Source organism: Pseudochaenichthys georgianus, chromosome 16 (assembly GCF_902827115.2).
Source record: "Pseudochaenichthys georgianus chromosome 16, fPseGeo1.2, whole genome shotgun sequence".
Lineage (NCBI taxonomy): Eukaryota > Metazoa > Chordata > Actinopteri > Perciformes > Channichthyidae > Pseudochaenichthys > Pseudochaenichthys georgianus.
This window is the reverse complement of record NC_047518.2, coordinates 38,896,473-38,910,370: the sequence shown is the minus strand read 5'-3', so window position 1 is coordinate 38,910,370 and position 13,898 is coordinate 38,896,473. Positions and strand designations below refer to the sequence as shown.

The 13,898-nt window shown below is 42.0% G+C and overlaps 1 protein-coding gene across 1 annotated transcript in view; it reads left to right on the top strand.

Moving 5' to 3' along the window:
• Nucleotides 1–13,898, top strand: part of tmem145 (transmembrane protein 145) — a 48,310-nt gene that overhangs the window by 31,137 nt on the left and 3,275 nt on the right. The window contains exons 6-14 of the mRNA XM_034103082.2: nucleotides 2,812–2,896; nucleotides 3,383–3,454; nucleotides 5,619–5,687; nucleotides 6,394–6,474; nucleotides 7,308–7,386; nucleotides 8,743–8,836; nucleotides 11,132–11,304; nucleotides 11,980–12,100; nucleotides 12,467–12,655. Coding sequence (XP_033958973.1) covers nucleotides 2,812–2,896; nucleotides 3,383–3,454; nucleotides 5,619–5,687; nucleotides 6,394–6,474; nucleotides 7,308–7,386; nucleotides 8,743–8,836; nucleotides 11,132–11,304; nucleotides 11,980–12,100; nucleotides 12,467–12,655 — 963 coding nt within the window. The remainder of the gene's footprint in view (nucleotides 1–2,811; nucleotides 2,897–3,382; nucleotides 3,455–5,618; nucleotides 5,688–6,393; nucleotides 6,475–7,307; nucleotides 7,387–8,742; nucleotides 8,837–11,131; nucleotides 11,305–11,979; nucleotides 12,101–12,466; nucleotides 12,656–13,898) is intronic.

The following is a 13,898-nucleotide window of genomic DNA, read 5'->3' as shown; positions in this document are numbered from 1 at the left end:
TTGTATTCCATGAGGGGTTTAACATACAGGTAGGTTTATTCCCTTAACAATATGTTTCCTTCCTGCATGTTAACAAATATTCTCCTTCTGTGCTCTTCCGTAACATCTCAATGTAGAAAAATGTTATCTGATCGAATTATATAATTATAATGAGCCTTACAAATAATGAATACGTGTGTCACAATAACAGTTAATAATAGAAAAAAGGAGAAAACTCTGCATTAAAGCAGATAAACTCTTGCTTTGGATGTGATCCATTCATGCTTCCTTCCTGTTATTCTGGGTCATCTTCTCAGAGCAGCCTCGATAACTTTTTTTGTTCCTACACTAACTTCCTCCACACACCTCGGGGATCTCGAAGCACCTCAAGGCCACGAGAGACCGACTGACTTTCTGACACAATTACACTGAGCAGCTAAACTAGCAGTGTGTCCCTGCCCAAGAAGGATTTGGAGTTTTTTTTTTTTGTAATGGGAAGGGCTTGAAGAAATGTGGGCTTTTGTTGTTTAATTAAAGCAGTGGTAGACGGGAACTCAAACACATCTCATCAAACTATCTTCACATGTGGTACGTTCTCCCTCTTCACTCGACAAAAATACTGCTGCAACATTATGATTCATTTATCTTTCAAATGCAGAAGTGTCTCGTGATAAACAGCAAGCGAACAGCGCAAGATATTTTTCATTCTTTCACGGATTTGTTGCAGGCTGGTGTGTTGACATTGTGATATGAGAGGAGACGTCCTCTGGAATTTCTATTTTTCTCCTTTGGTGACATATCGTTGTTTTCCTTGTCTTAAAGTCTGCATTGCTGTGGTCGTATTTAATCCTTCTGAGAGCTTGAGCAATACAAACTTCTACTTGCTTAGTCATCACATAAACTTTATTAATAAGGCTTTGTGTTTATTTTCATCTCTTTTTGGTACCAACTGAATAGCACTGAGTTATTCTCATATTCTGTTAATGTTGTAGGAGCTGATTAAAAACGCAGTTTAACCCTCCAGTATCACTGTGGACGTTTTTGTCCCGAATGACTAATTTGCGTAGTCCAATCGAATGATAACGGAGGATTACAAACTTTTATTGCAAAGTTCTTGTTTGGCTGAAACTTTTACTTTGAGGACTTGAGAGATCACTGGATCACTGGATCGGTTCGCAACCAAGTGTAGGCAAAGCTCTCTGTCTACCGGGCCATTTTTGTTCCTACCCTCACCATGGTCATGAAGGATGGGTCATGACCGAAAGAACGAGATCGCGGATGCAAGCGGCCGAGATGGGTTTTCTCCGCAGGGTGGCTGGTGTCTCCCTTAGGGATAAGGTGAGAAGTTCGGTCATCCGGGAGGGACTCGGAGTTGAGCCGCTCCTCCTTCGCGTCGAAAAGAGCCAGTTGAGGTGGTTCGAGCACCTAGTTAGGATGCCACCTGGGCGCCTCCCTAGGGAGGTGTTCCAGGCACGTCCAGCTGGGAAGAGACCAAGGGGTAGACCTAGGACCAGGTGGAGGGATTATATCTCTTCGCTGGCCTGGGAGCGCCTTGGGATCCCCCAGTCAGAGCTGGTTGATGTGGCCAGGGAAAAGGAAGTTTGGGGCTTTCTGCTGGAACTGCTACCCCCGCGACCCGACCACGGATAAGCGGGAGAAGATGGATGGATGGATGGACTTGAGAGAATACGTTTTGGTTTTGCTTCCAGTTGCATTAGTCTTACAACAAACGTGTTCTGCAATAAAAGAAATCTGCAATAAACATTTCGAACTGTAATTTACAGAGCTGCAGCAGAAAGAAATATAATCTCAGTCTTGATATCTTTCCTGAGATTGTTCTTATCAAATATCATGAAGGTTCATACAATGTAATTGTCAAAGGCTGGTGTTGAAGGGGCCCACCTTTGCTAACTTTCAGGTTAATATGTTGTGCCTCTATTGTGGCATGTTTACAGTCTTTAATGATCAAAGAGCTCTTTATTTTTCTCATACTGCCTGTGCTGCCCAGTCTGCTCTGATTGGTTAGCTGGCCGGCTCTGTTGTGATTGGTCGACCGCTTAGATATCCCGCCCCTCTGACAATCACGTATTGTCATGTGTTGAAACGTTGGCGAATAGCGAGTGTTACATATTGATGTCACTTTGTTATGGAAGTAAAGAAAGGAGTTCAATGGAGGCGTTTCAGGGGGGAGGGTGTATGTTTTTGTGCACCCTATACAAACCTATACAACACACTAGGGCTGCTCAATTAATCGTATTTTAATCGCAATTATGATTTTGGCTTGCAACGATTATGAAAACAACATAGGCCTAATCGAAATAAAACGATTATTTATTTATTTTTAAATGTATTGATTTTTCAGTTGAATTATACTTAAAGTTCAGGGTAATCAACTGTTAAAAACATACTGTTCAAATATTTTTTTTCAATAAATTGACGTTTTCAAAGTAAATGGATCATCGTTTTTAATAATCGTGATGTCAATTATTGACCCAAATAATCGAGATTATGATTTTTGCCATAATCGAGCAGCCCTCCAACACACTACAGAAAGGGAAAACCCCAAAAGCATAACCTCTAAGTTGGGCTATCATATTGTTCTCACCAAAAAGGTCTTCTCCTATCCTCAGTCTCATACTGAAAGCTTCCTAAGAACGCTGTTTAAAAATATATCTCCGCAGTAGTTACTTCTCTCTTCCATTCCCATCTACAGAATTGTCCAGTACAGCATAAAGCTTTAATGTGCATTTTGTACAGATCACAAAACCGTGATGCATTTTTCATCACACATGCCTCCTGTCTCTCTTCTCCTCTCCTCCTCCTCTCTCGCAGGGCGAAGGCTTGATGCTGGAGTACGAGATGAAGCTGACCAATGGCCAGTCTTTCTGGACGCAGCATTTCTCTGCAGATGAGTTCGGTAAGAGTGATTAGACGGGGCGAGAGGGATTGTGGAAAGAATCGCTGATGGCACAAGCCAACACCACTTAGCACGGCCAATAAAGCACACTGAACTGAACAAATTACAATAATGAAGGGATGGCTGGATGAATTAATGAAGATAGATGAACTGAGAGGAATTGATGAATAGAATAGGAGGCCCAAGTAGCTTCTAAATGAATTATTCCTACATCTCCCATCTACTATCTCCCTCTCCCCTGATTTCTTCCGGTAACTCTCTCTCTCTGTTTCTGAACTAATTAAATATCCTCATCACGTACCTGCCTCTGGATTTGTCATCTCTTCTTTTCAATGTCTTCTTCCCTCTCTTCTTCACCTGGATATTTCTGTCCATAATTGTCTCTCCTCTCATGTGCCTCCTTTTCCAACCTCTGTTTATTTCCGTCTTTCTTTCGAATCAATAATTATGTGTTCTTCCTATACCTTTTCTTCCCCTTATTCACAGGAATCCTGGAGACGGACATCACGTTCCTGGTGATCTTCTTCCTGGTGTTCGTCCTCTCCTGCTACTTCGCCTGTAAGTACTCTCTTTTCCACTTACTGTATCTCTCCTTCCACGAAGAAGCCAATTTAGTCGTACTGTGAAAGCCCACAGAAGTCATTAAGCGTACCTTTTCTTGGGATCTATTATAAAATTGACATGGTTTCTTAAAGGGAGAGGAGTACGTTCTCATGTTTCTCTGTGATAAGTAAAGGGGAAACATGTGCCTATCTTTTATCAGTGCATGGGGTTTGTCAGAAGAGCGTGAGAAACAGAGAGAGAAGATGGCAAGAGTGAGGTTTGCTTTTTCGTGTAAAAGTGTTCGGTTTAATGGAGAAGCTAGCGGTAGTCATAAGGTTAGTGAAGCGAGTTTATCACAGGAAGCTCACAGCTCCAATAACAAGAGCTCTAAGGAATGACTTACTGCTCAGAGAAATTCATTTCTGCTTTCTCCAGGTTCTGTCGGCCAAATATCTTGTTCACGTGAATAACAGCCCAAATAATAACACTTTTTTGGAGACTTGTATTCCCTTAAAATGAATTAAAACGAGTGGTTCAACCAAAGACATTTTTACTTTTCAGAGTGTTCGCGTGTTTATCGGGTTTTGTAGCAATCAAAGCATCCAGTATATGACAATGAGAATGACAACATGTAATGAAAGTGAGGATGAAGCGGCACAATAACCCTGACTCAAATACTTTTTTCTACTTACTTGAGAACAACATTCAAACAGTTTTATTACCAAGGGCTTTGAGTCTTCTCTGCAGACGCCCACATACAATGGAAGTGTATTTGTTTATGTGCTCACAGCTTCAAAAATGAGCATCATGGAAAAAAGTCAATGGTTTTTATTGGGGATATCTGTTTTTTTGTGGATCCATTTCCAATCAAAACTGTTGCCACTGTTATCCTGAGTAACAAGGATTGTGATGTTGGAAGGAGATTCTAGTATAACAAAGTATTCAATGTCATTTTTAAATTGCTGAGAATCACAAACTAAATCCAATTCTTCTCAACTTTATTTGTGCAAACACATACAGGCTTTAAATTGTAGGGCTAGTAATAGTAAACGATTAGTACCTAATATGGAAATACTAAGGCCTAAAGTGAAAGGACTCTGGTAATGTAGCTACAAAATTGGCATCATTTAATTTACAGAATGTTATTCGAGGGTTTTGTTGTGAAATGTTTCCACAACTCAGTACATTTGTTGGAATAGAGGTGGACCTTTTGAATTGCGGTTAGCTGAAGTGTATTTCTTGCTTTGCTTGCTATTCTGCAGAGGAATAGGGCCATGTAATGATGTGCAAATATATCTTGAGTCCTGCTGAAATATTTTTGTGACTTCATGCAAATTGGGAGAAGGCTGTGAATGCTCAGCTGTGTCTTCCCCGTGTGCATGTTTCTTCTGCCAGCTTTATTTGAGAATTCACTGAAACGCAGGCTTGAGTTTTATATATTTGCACAAGTTAAAGTCAAACAAAGGACATCAAATAACAATGTAGAGTGTTGTACAAATAGAAGAAAAACAAGCCTGAAGGGACTTTATTTTTTCATTACTTCTACACCTAACAAAACAATATTCACAATGCAGTAGGCGTGTGCAGATTATAAAATATGGGAAAATGTTTGAGAAAATATTTAAGTTGACAGAATTTCAATTTATAGGGAAATCCTTTGATAGCCACCATTAGCATACCTTTGAGGAAACCACAGGAGGATGCTGCATACAGAAGCTTGTGTTTATTCAGGGCAGCTGTGAGTGTGTGTGAACGTTTATGAACGTCCTCCCCCCTGTACATTTCTCCCCCGGGCCACTTGTGTTCGCAGGAGTGTTTTGGTAATAAAATTGTCTGGTTAAAAGCGCATTAAACATATTTCCTCAAATCTTATGGAGAGAGATAGTGAGGGAAATATATATGCGGCCAGCTCAAGATGGGTGCATACTGATGTCCGCTCGCCTCTTTTATCTGGCCTGTCTCGCTCTCCTTTGCCATCTGTTAGCATATCTCCATCCTTTTTATCTCTGTCACACACACACACACACACACACACACACACACACACACACACACACACACACACACACACACACACACACACACACACACACACACACACACACACACACACACACACACACACACACACACACACACCGCCTCTATCTGATTCCTGTTATTTTCCTCTCCCCTGCAGACAACCTGAAGGGAAGACAGCTTCTTCACACAACCTACAAAATGTTTATGATGGCGGCAGGTGTAGAAGGTGAGAGCTTCTGTCCTGAACACACACACACACACACACACACACACACACACACACACACACACACACACACACACACACACACACACACACACACACACACACACACACACACACACACACACACACACACACACACACACACACACACACACACAAATATCCTCTCCACGACTGCATCATCTCATATTGTAATCCTCACTTCAAGAGCCCAGATATTATCGGCCTGATTAGCCTTTGAATAAGAACTTCTGCAAACAGCCGTACTGCGCTACAGTGTTCAGTGGAGCATGCTGTCACTGACAAACACTCCCCTTCTCTCCTTTGCCGATCTCTCCTTTTTCCACCTCCCTCCCTCCACCCCTCTTATCTTGCCTTCCTCCGTCTCGCTTGCGTGTCCCCTTTTCAAATCCCTTCGCGATCCTCCTGCCACCCCTAAATTCTCCCTCCTCCTCGCTTCTCTCAAGCCTTCTGCTTCTCTTTCCTCTCCTTTTTCATCAACTCCTCTTCTTTTCTGTCTCGCTTCCCCGCTCCCCATTTCTCTCCCCTGCCCTCTCTCTTTTCTCATTATCACCTCCCTGTCTCCTCTCTTCTCTATCTTCTCTTTACTTTGCATCTCTGACATCTACTTCCTTTTTTATCTTCTCTTCTCCTTCCTCTTATTTCTTTCCAATTCCTCTCCTCCCTGTGTTTTTCTCGTTGGCAGTGCTCAGCCTGTTGTTCCATTGTGTCTACTGGGGCCTGTACGCTACAGATGGAGTTGGCAACGGCAGCCTGAAATTACTCGGTGAGTTCTTCTCCTTCATCGGCCGCTGACTGACTGACTGACACTGCCTCTGCACTGGAAAATCACTCAAAGCCCGAGCAGAATGAATGAGTGGACGATGATGAATGTGGGTGCAGTGAAGAAGTGGTTTGATATTGTACAGGCAGGACTGTGTGTGTGTGTGTGTGTGTGTGTGTGTGTGTGTGTGTGTGTGTGTGTGTGGGTGTGTGTGTGTGTGTGTGTGTGTGTGTGTGTGTGTGTGTGTGTGTGTGGTGTGTGTGTGTGTGGTGTGTGTGTGTGTGTGTGTGTGTGTGTGTGTGTGTGTGTGTGTGTGTGTGTGTGTGTGTGTGTGTGTGTGTGTGTGTGTGTGTGTGTGTGTGTGTGTGTGTGTGTGTGTGTGTGTGTGTGTGTGTGTGTGTGTGTGTGTGTGGTGTGTGTGTGTGTGTGTGTGTGTGTGTGTGTGTGTGTGTGTGTGTGTGTGTGTGTGTGTGTGTGTGTGTGTGGCCGGCCTAGCATTACTATACTTGTGGGGACCTAAATATGTTTACACAGTCACGTGTGGGGACTCGCCTTCCTTATGGGGACAAATTGAAGGTCCCCATAAGGGGAATCATTAACTTTAGGGTGAAGACTTGGTTAGGGGTTAGGGTTAGTCATGTGTTGGTTAAGGTTAGGATAAGTCTCCAGGAAATGCATGTAAGTCAATGTAATGTCCCCTGAAGTGATGTACATACATGGTGTGCGTGCGTGTGGCAAGACCTGATTTTGTCTCTCCCCACTGATTGTACATATTCGGAAACCTCCAGCTAATTACCCTCTTCTCTTTCTCACTTTTTGTCTCTGTCCGTCTCCAGGGAAATTACTGTTCTCCGTCAGTTTCTTGGTGTTCCTTCTGATGCTCATATTGTTGGGCAAAGGGTTCACTGTCACCAGGTGGGGGTTTGCAACGTATTTTCATGTATATATTCGTCTCTATTTTCTCATGCAATCCTGTTTTTTTATGCTGCCACTGTCTCTCACTGTCACAATCATAAAAGTATCTCATGACATGACATTGTTAGCTGTCAGTCAGAAAGTCAGTTAGTACGTCGGGTGCGATGGAGTGGATGAACACCTGATATGTCGGGGGAATGAGATGGATGGATGCTGCTCTGCTGCGAACATTATGTTGTGTTGGTGTTTGCAGCTGACAAACTAATGGTTCTCTCGCTGTTTTCTGGCGAGGCTTAGTGGACATTAGCTCGGGGCAGGCGTTGTTCCAAATAGCCCTCACAATAGACGATTGAAGAGCTCTCTGGTTTTCAATTCCAATTTCGAAAGTCCAGTTATAAAACCAGCCAACTGTTCCTAAACATTGTTAGATTCCTCCAAGCCGTTTCTAGACGTTGGTTGCTTAAGTCAGTGTTTATACAAGAAACAGTTAAATGATAAATAACAGGCTTTGATTTATGGTGAGTCATCCTCTAAACCACTGCTCACAAGATTGGTCGTGCTCGGGGCTCATTTGAATCTCTGTGGATATTTTGCAGTCTGAACTCTTGTAGCGAAAACTGAGCTTGCAAGATTTAAGCTGGCTTTTCAACTCCAGGATTACATCCTCCTCTGAGCTCCACAGACTGATCTCTGAGATTTATTAAACCCTCTTAAAACCCCGGTGACTAAACCTAAAAAGTGCATCATCATCAAGCTTAAACCACGGGTGTGTATCTGCCGTAACTGATAAGTTGACATTTTGCAGATAACTACCCGGCAACGTGTGTTTCCTCTGCTGTGTGGGGTTACTTTAGTCTGAGTGGAAGATGTTTGGAAATGCTTGTTTCAGTTGTTGACTGCAAATAAAGAAGTATTAATTTCTGCTTTTGTGAGTGAGGACAGGTTTTTACTCAGCCCGTCATTTTATATGTATTAAGCTCAGCACATCAGTCCCTTTGTGCTGCATTTTAGATTAGGCTGTCTTTGCTTTGTGTGTGGAGGAACTAATCTGTGACTGTGTGTGTGTGTGTGTGTGTTTCACTGCATCACGCCCTCTGTAGTGTACCTTTTGAGTGTGCCTGCATTAGTTTCTTATCTTCCGCTAACTTGTGTGTGAACTTTGACCCTCTTTGTGTGTGTGTGTGTGTGTGTGTGTGTGTGTGTGTGTGTGTGTGTGTGTGTGTGTGTGTGTGTGTGTGTGTGTGTGTGTGTGTGTGTGTGTGTGTGTGTGTGTGTGTGTGTGTGTGTGTGTGTGTGTGTGTGTGTGTGTGTGTGTGTGTGTGTGTGTGTGTGTGTGTGTGTGTGTGTGTGTGTCAGGGCGAGGATCAGTCACAGTGGGTCGGTTAAGTTGAGCATCTACATGACAGTCTACACAATCACCTACGTCATCCTTTTCATCTACGAGGCAGAGGTACTACACACACACACACACACACACACACACACACACACACTGCACTTGGGCTACTTAGGTTATGTTCGTTATTCAACATCTATGGAAATGTATAAAATCCACAAAGCCTAGTGAGTGAGTTGAACATCCACAGATATAACATTTACTTTTCAATAAAAAATTGATTACAATTTGCAAAGGTAAACAGGTTTATTGGTTTTAATTTAGAGTTTTAAAATGTCAGTTATTTTCAGCAATGCTAATACTTTATCAACAGTTTTAATAATGAATTATTTCAGTCTTTTTGTTAAGTATTTCTTCGGTTGAAGCTTCTGAAATGTGTGTGTTTATGCATTATATGAATGTCAATTACATAACTTTATCTTATGTGCATTTGGACTATTGAGTTGACAGAACAAACAAGACTTCAGCTTTGTCTCTGGGAGATTGCCATGGCCATTTTTCACTATTTTCTAACACTTTCTAGACAAAAACGAATCAGTTAATTGGGGATATAACAGAATAACATCACTTCAGACGTGTCTTGAAAGCCGCGTTTGATCTAAACACAGCATGAATATTTCTGACTAGACTGTCAACACAGTATCTGCAATTATTTTTAAGCTTTTTTTAACGATATCGTAATTATTCATCGTATCTTGCATATTAACGTGGGCTGTAAGGGCTTGTTATGTCAACTCACTGAATTGATTGATTGTTTAATTTAATGATAATGATTTAAATGATAATGATGAAACTAACAAACAACAAGACGACTCCCTACTAAAACACTCTTTAAGAGGTTTGTAGTACACGCTGCTGTACCTAAGATAATACATCTTAAATCAATGACGGCTTCTTTAAGGCTTGCCGATTAAAAGTTGTACTAATCAGCGAACTGAGAGATCTACACTCATTAATCACACTGAAGACAGAAACATATTTCAGCCGCTATGATGTTATAGCATATAGAGCACGAGAGCTCATGAATTAATTAGACACTGGGGAGTGCAACACTTCCATACCTTACTTACTGTGCATGCTGCATAGGCTCCTGCACAGTCCGCTGGCGATGTAATGATGCCGCAATCAGGGACAGTAGATTACAGTCTTTGAATACAGCCCATTAATGACCCAGTGGGACTAGTGCAGGGGAATTATCCGAGCTATATTCAACAGCGGAGCCTTTCGCTCTCACTCTTCAAAATGCGGATCTGAAGCAGTCATTCATCTGCCGCATGCCCTCTTTCGCAGACCCTGCTATTCAAGAGAGCAAAACTCAGGGGAGCTCCTGCTAAAAATACGCCAAACTAGGTTACGATTGAAATGGGAATAAAGAGTGGAAGAGTGTTCTTGGTACTGAGCCTGGAGTTGGAGAATGACTCAGGTGGTTGGATCCAAAAAACACACCGAGCCGTAAAACCTATGCATTATGTAGCAAGAGGTAACCCTGTATGGCCATCGCTGTCCACTCACTGGACTGTGAAATGCAATCTGGTGTCCGCAGATGCAAGCCACACACACACACACACACACACACACACACGCACACGCACACGCACACACATTCTGACACCCAAGTTGTGGAGACAAGGTGTCAATGTCAAAGATTCCCGCTTTGGTGTATGGTGGTGCAAACATAAACAAGATAAGAAAATAAGTTGTAAGAGGTCAAAAAATAGCGATTATAAATAGAAAATATATAACATTAAAAAAAGAATAAAATCAAGTATTTACACCAAATTTAAATATATATACTCTGGGTGTCCGCGGGGTCTTAAAAAGTGTTAAAAGTTGATAAATCAATTTAGCGAATATTAAGGCTATTAAAAAGTATTAAACGGCATTTTCCAAGGTATTATATTTTGTAGCTTGTTTTCAATGAGTATATAAATTGTCCAAAGAGGTTGTATTCTAAAGTTTGGTTGGAAGATAAGGAGGAAGGACAGTCACTACTGTATAGTCAATGTGAAGTAAAGTGTGTCGCCAAGGTAACCGGTTAAAACTCCAAGTGGCGATGAGGTCTTAAAATGTATGGAAAGGGTCTTAAAAAAAAAAAGGTATTACATTTGACTTCAGGATTCCTGCATATACCCTGATACTGCCGTGTATTATATTTTAAAGTGCAGGGCTATACAGAAATGTGCACAATATATTCAGAGAGATGAACATGGCTCAGTATTTGAAAAATCTAAACAATATTGTTCTTTTCCAGATTACAATGTGAAGCCGAGCCAAGAAGTGCTTATTTTCTAATCTTGTTTTATTGCGTGAGTCTGCATTTTGGCATAACTCCTGATGTTCCTGGGCCAGTTCTTTGACCCAGGTGAGGTGCTGTACGCCTACGACAGCCCCGCAGGATACGGGCTGATGGGCCTGCAGCTGCTGGCCTACGTCTGGTTCTGCTACGCCGTGCTGGTGTCTCTCAAACATTACCCTGAGAAACAACCCTTCTACATCCCTTTCTTCACCACATACACACTATGGTGAGACCCGCACTGCTTCCACTACTCTGCCCTCCCCGGGATAATGGCACCTGAGTGAGATTGCAGGAGTAGCAAAATACACTATTCTCTGTTTGAGCTGTCTTCAATTTGAATAATTTATGCCGCTGTGTGAAAATGTGCACGAGATAGCCGATGCTTCAGCGGCACGGGAGTGAAAAGTTTTTTATTTTACACTGCCCTTCTACAGCATTGTGTTCCCAACCTCTGTGCTCTGCGAACAGATACGATAATTGTGCTTGAGTGAATGATTGCTAGAGGAAAACATCTATTTTTACCCAGCTGATGAGGTCTCTACCATTAGAATAATTTATTCTCCCATCGCTTTTTACTGCAAAGTGTTTTCCCTTTTGGAACAGAAACTCTTCTACATACACTCCTCGGCTTCACTGCCCTTCACTCACTGGATGTAAGAGCACGAGCTTCAAATGGAGAGTAGATTACAAAGAATAATATTATCTCAGTTTTTATTTTGCGCTCTCATTGCCGCCACTATCTCCCGCCTCATTATCTATGGCTCTCCCCTCCTTCAATCTTTCTGTGAGATCTCTTTCTTCTCTGTCTGCCTCTCTTTTCCTCGCCATTCAAAACTCTCTTCTTTTCTTTTAATGTGTTTTTCATTATCCTAAATCACTAGGCCTACTCATCTTTTTTCAGGTTTTTCGCAGTGCCTGTTATGGCTCTGATCGCCAACTTTGGGATTCCTCGTTGGGCTCGGGAGAAGATCGTGAACGGCATTCAGCTCGGCATCCACCTCTACGCCCACATCGTCTTCCTTGTGCGTAACACACACACACACACACACACACACACACACACACACACACACACACGCTTATGCAAACCCTTCATAGTTAACATTGTTCAAGAGTCATTATTGACGCTGTCAGTCATACATTATTCACTATCCTTGAGTCATAACTGCTTCATGCTGATTGTCTCCTCCACACATCATTATATCTACCTCATCCTCACCTTTGACACATTGTTCTAGTCTGCGCTGCTTACGGAAATCCCCTTTTATATTCACTGCATGCATTACAATCACATCTTCTCACTTGGGACCTATGTTCTAGCTATGTGTTAGCTATTAGAAATGATCCATACATAGAGTATACATGTAATCTTTTTGTCCCTTTTTAAGGTTATCACACGACCCTCAGCAGCCAATAAGAACTTCCCATATCACGTCCGGACGTCTCAGATCGGGATCCTGCTGTCCAGCCCAAAAGCAGGCGAAGGGGCGGAGAGTTTCCCCCATCATGCATATGGAAACGGTTCCTTCCTGGGAGACTCGCAACCCAACTTCACTGAGCTCTTCTCCATCCATTCAGTGAGTGTAGCTCCACGTGGTTATGGGTGCATGATTAATATCTTAGATCGAAGTTGTTGAAGTAGAAGACACATAAGAGAAAGTGCTGTGACGTAAATGACATCGCAGAAACAGGTAAAAGGTCAATAAAATCATCAGAGGGAGAATTGTAGCCCGTGTGCTGTATGTAGGGCTGGGTAAAATATCAATATTTCATTAATTAACATTTCATTTTTTGTACCACACGTGGTAAACAATTCACAAAACAAGTACACTTTGCCAGGGCGTCCGCGGGGTCTTAAAAGTTGATAAATCAATTTAGCGAAAATTAAGGCTATTAAAAAGTATAAACGGCATTTTCCAAGCTAGTACATTTTGTAGCTTGTTTTCAATAAGTATATAAATTGTCCAAAGAGGTTGTATTCTACAGTGTGCCTGAATGTAATCATTGCGTAGGTGTGTAGTGTGATTCTGTGTAGTTTATTTATGGCATCCCGTTGGATTTGACGTCATCTGAACACGCTCACTGCTTGATAGCACGCGAAGGTCCGTTTACCGTGAAAAGACGGACATTATAACGCCGGGGGGCGGCGGCGGTGGGGGGTGTGTGTGTCTACAGAAGGTCCAGTTGTGATAGACACGGTTCGCCACTGGTGTGTACAATATTTAAATGTCTCCATATATTTAGGGCTTTTCTCCACAGCCCTGACGGTATGTGTGTCTTTATCCAGTTTAATCCACCCTAACGTAGCATTTTGCAGTGCTTGCAATATGTAGACTAATTCGATTCATCTAAGTTTTATTCATTTTTTTAAGCTTTCAAAATGCAAATATTACCATGTCAAACCTAGCTTGAAATTAATTGCTGTCTCATCTAACAAAGATGCCTCAAATTGGAAGTCATCAGTGAAACATAGTTTGTGAGAGGACATGTTTTTGGGGGATTATGTCTTGGAGTAAACTGCCAGTGGTGAATGACGGTAAGCACAGCGTAACACAGCACACTGATATGAAAACACTTTAGGCACAGGGAAATAATGATTTAATGGAAAGTGTGACAAGAGCAAATTAAGGCATTGTGTTTGCTGTGATGAATCTTCTAGCTTGGGGAACTATTAAATCTGTGGATGTGTTTGCATACTGCACAGAAATGACAGAAGAAGAGCTCTAAATGTTCAGCTACACCAATACAGCATGCAGACAATACAGGAATATACCAACAAAACCACCAAAAGCAAACCAGAGATGATAAGATGCATGACAA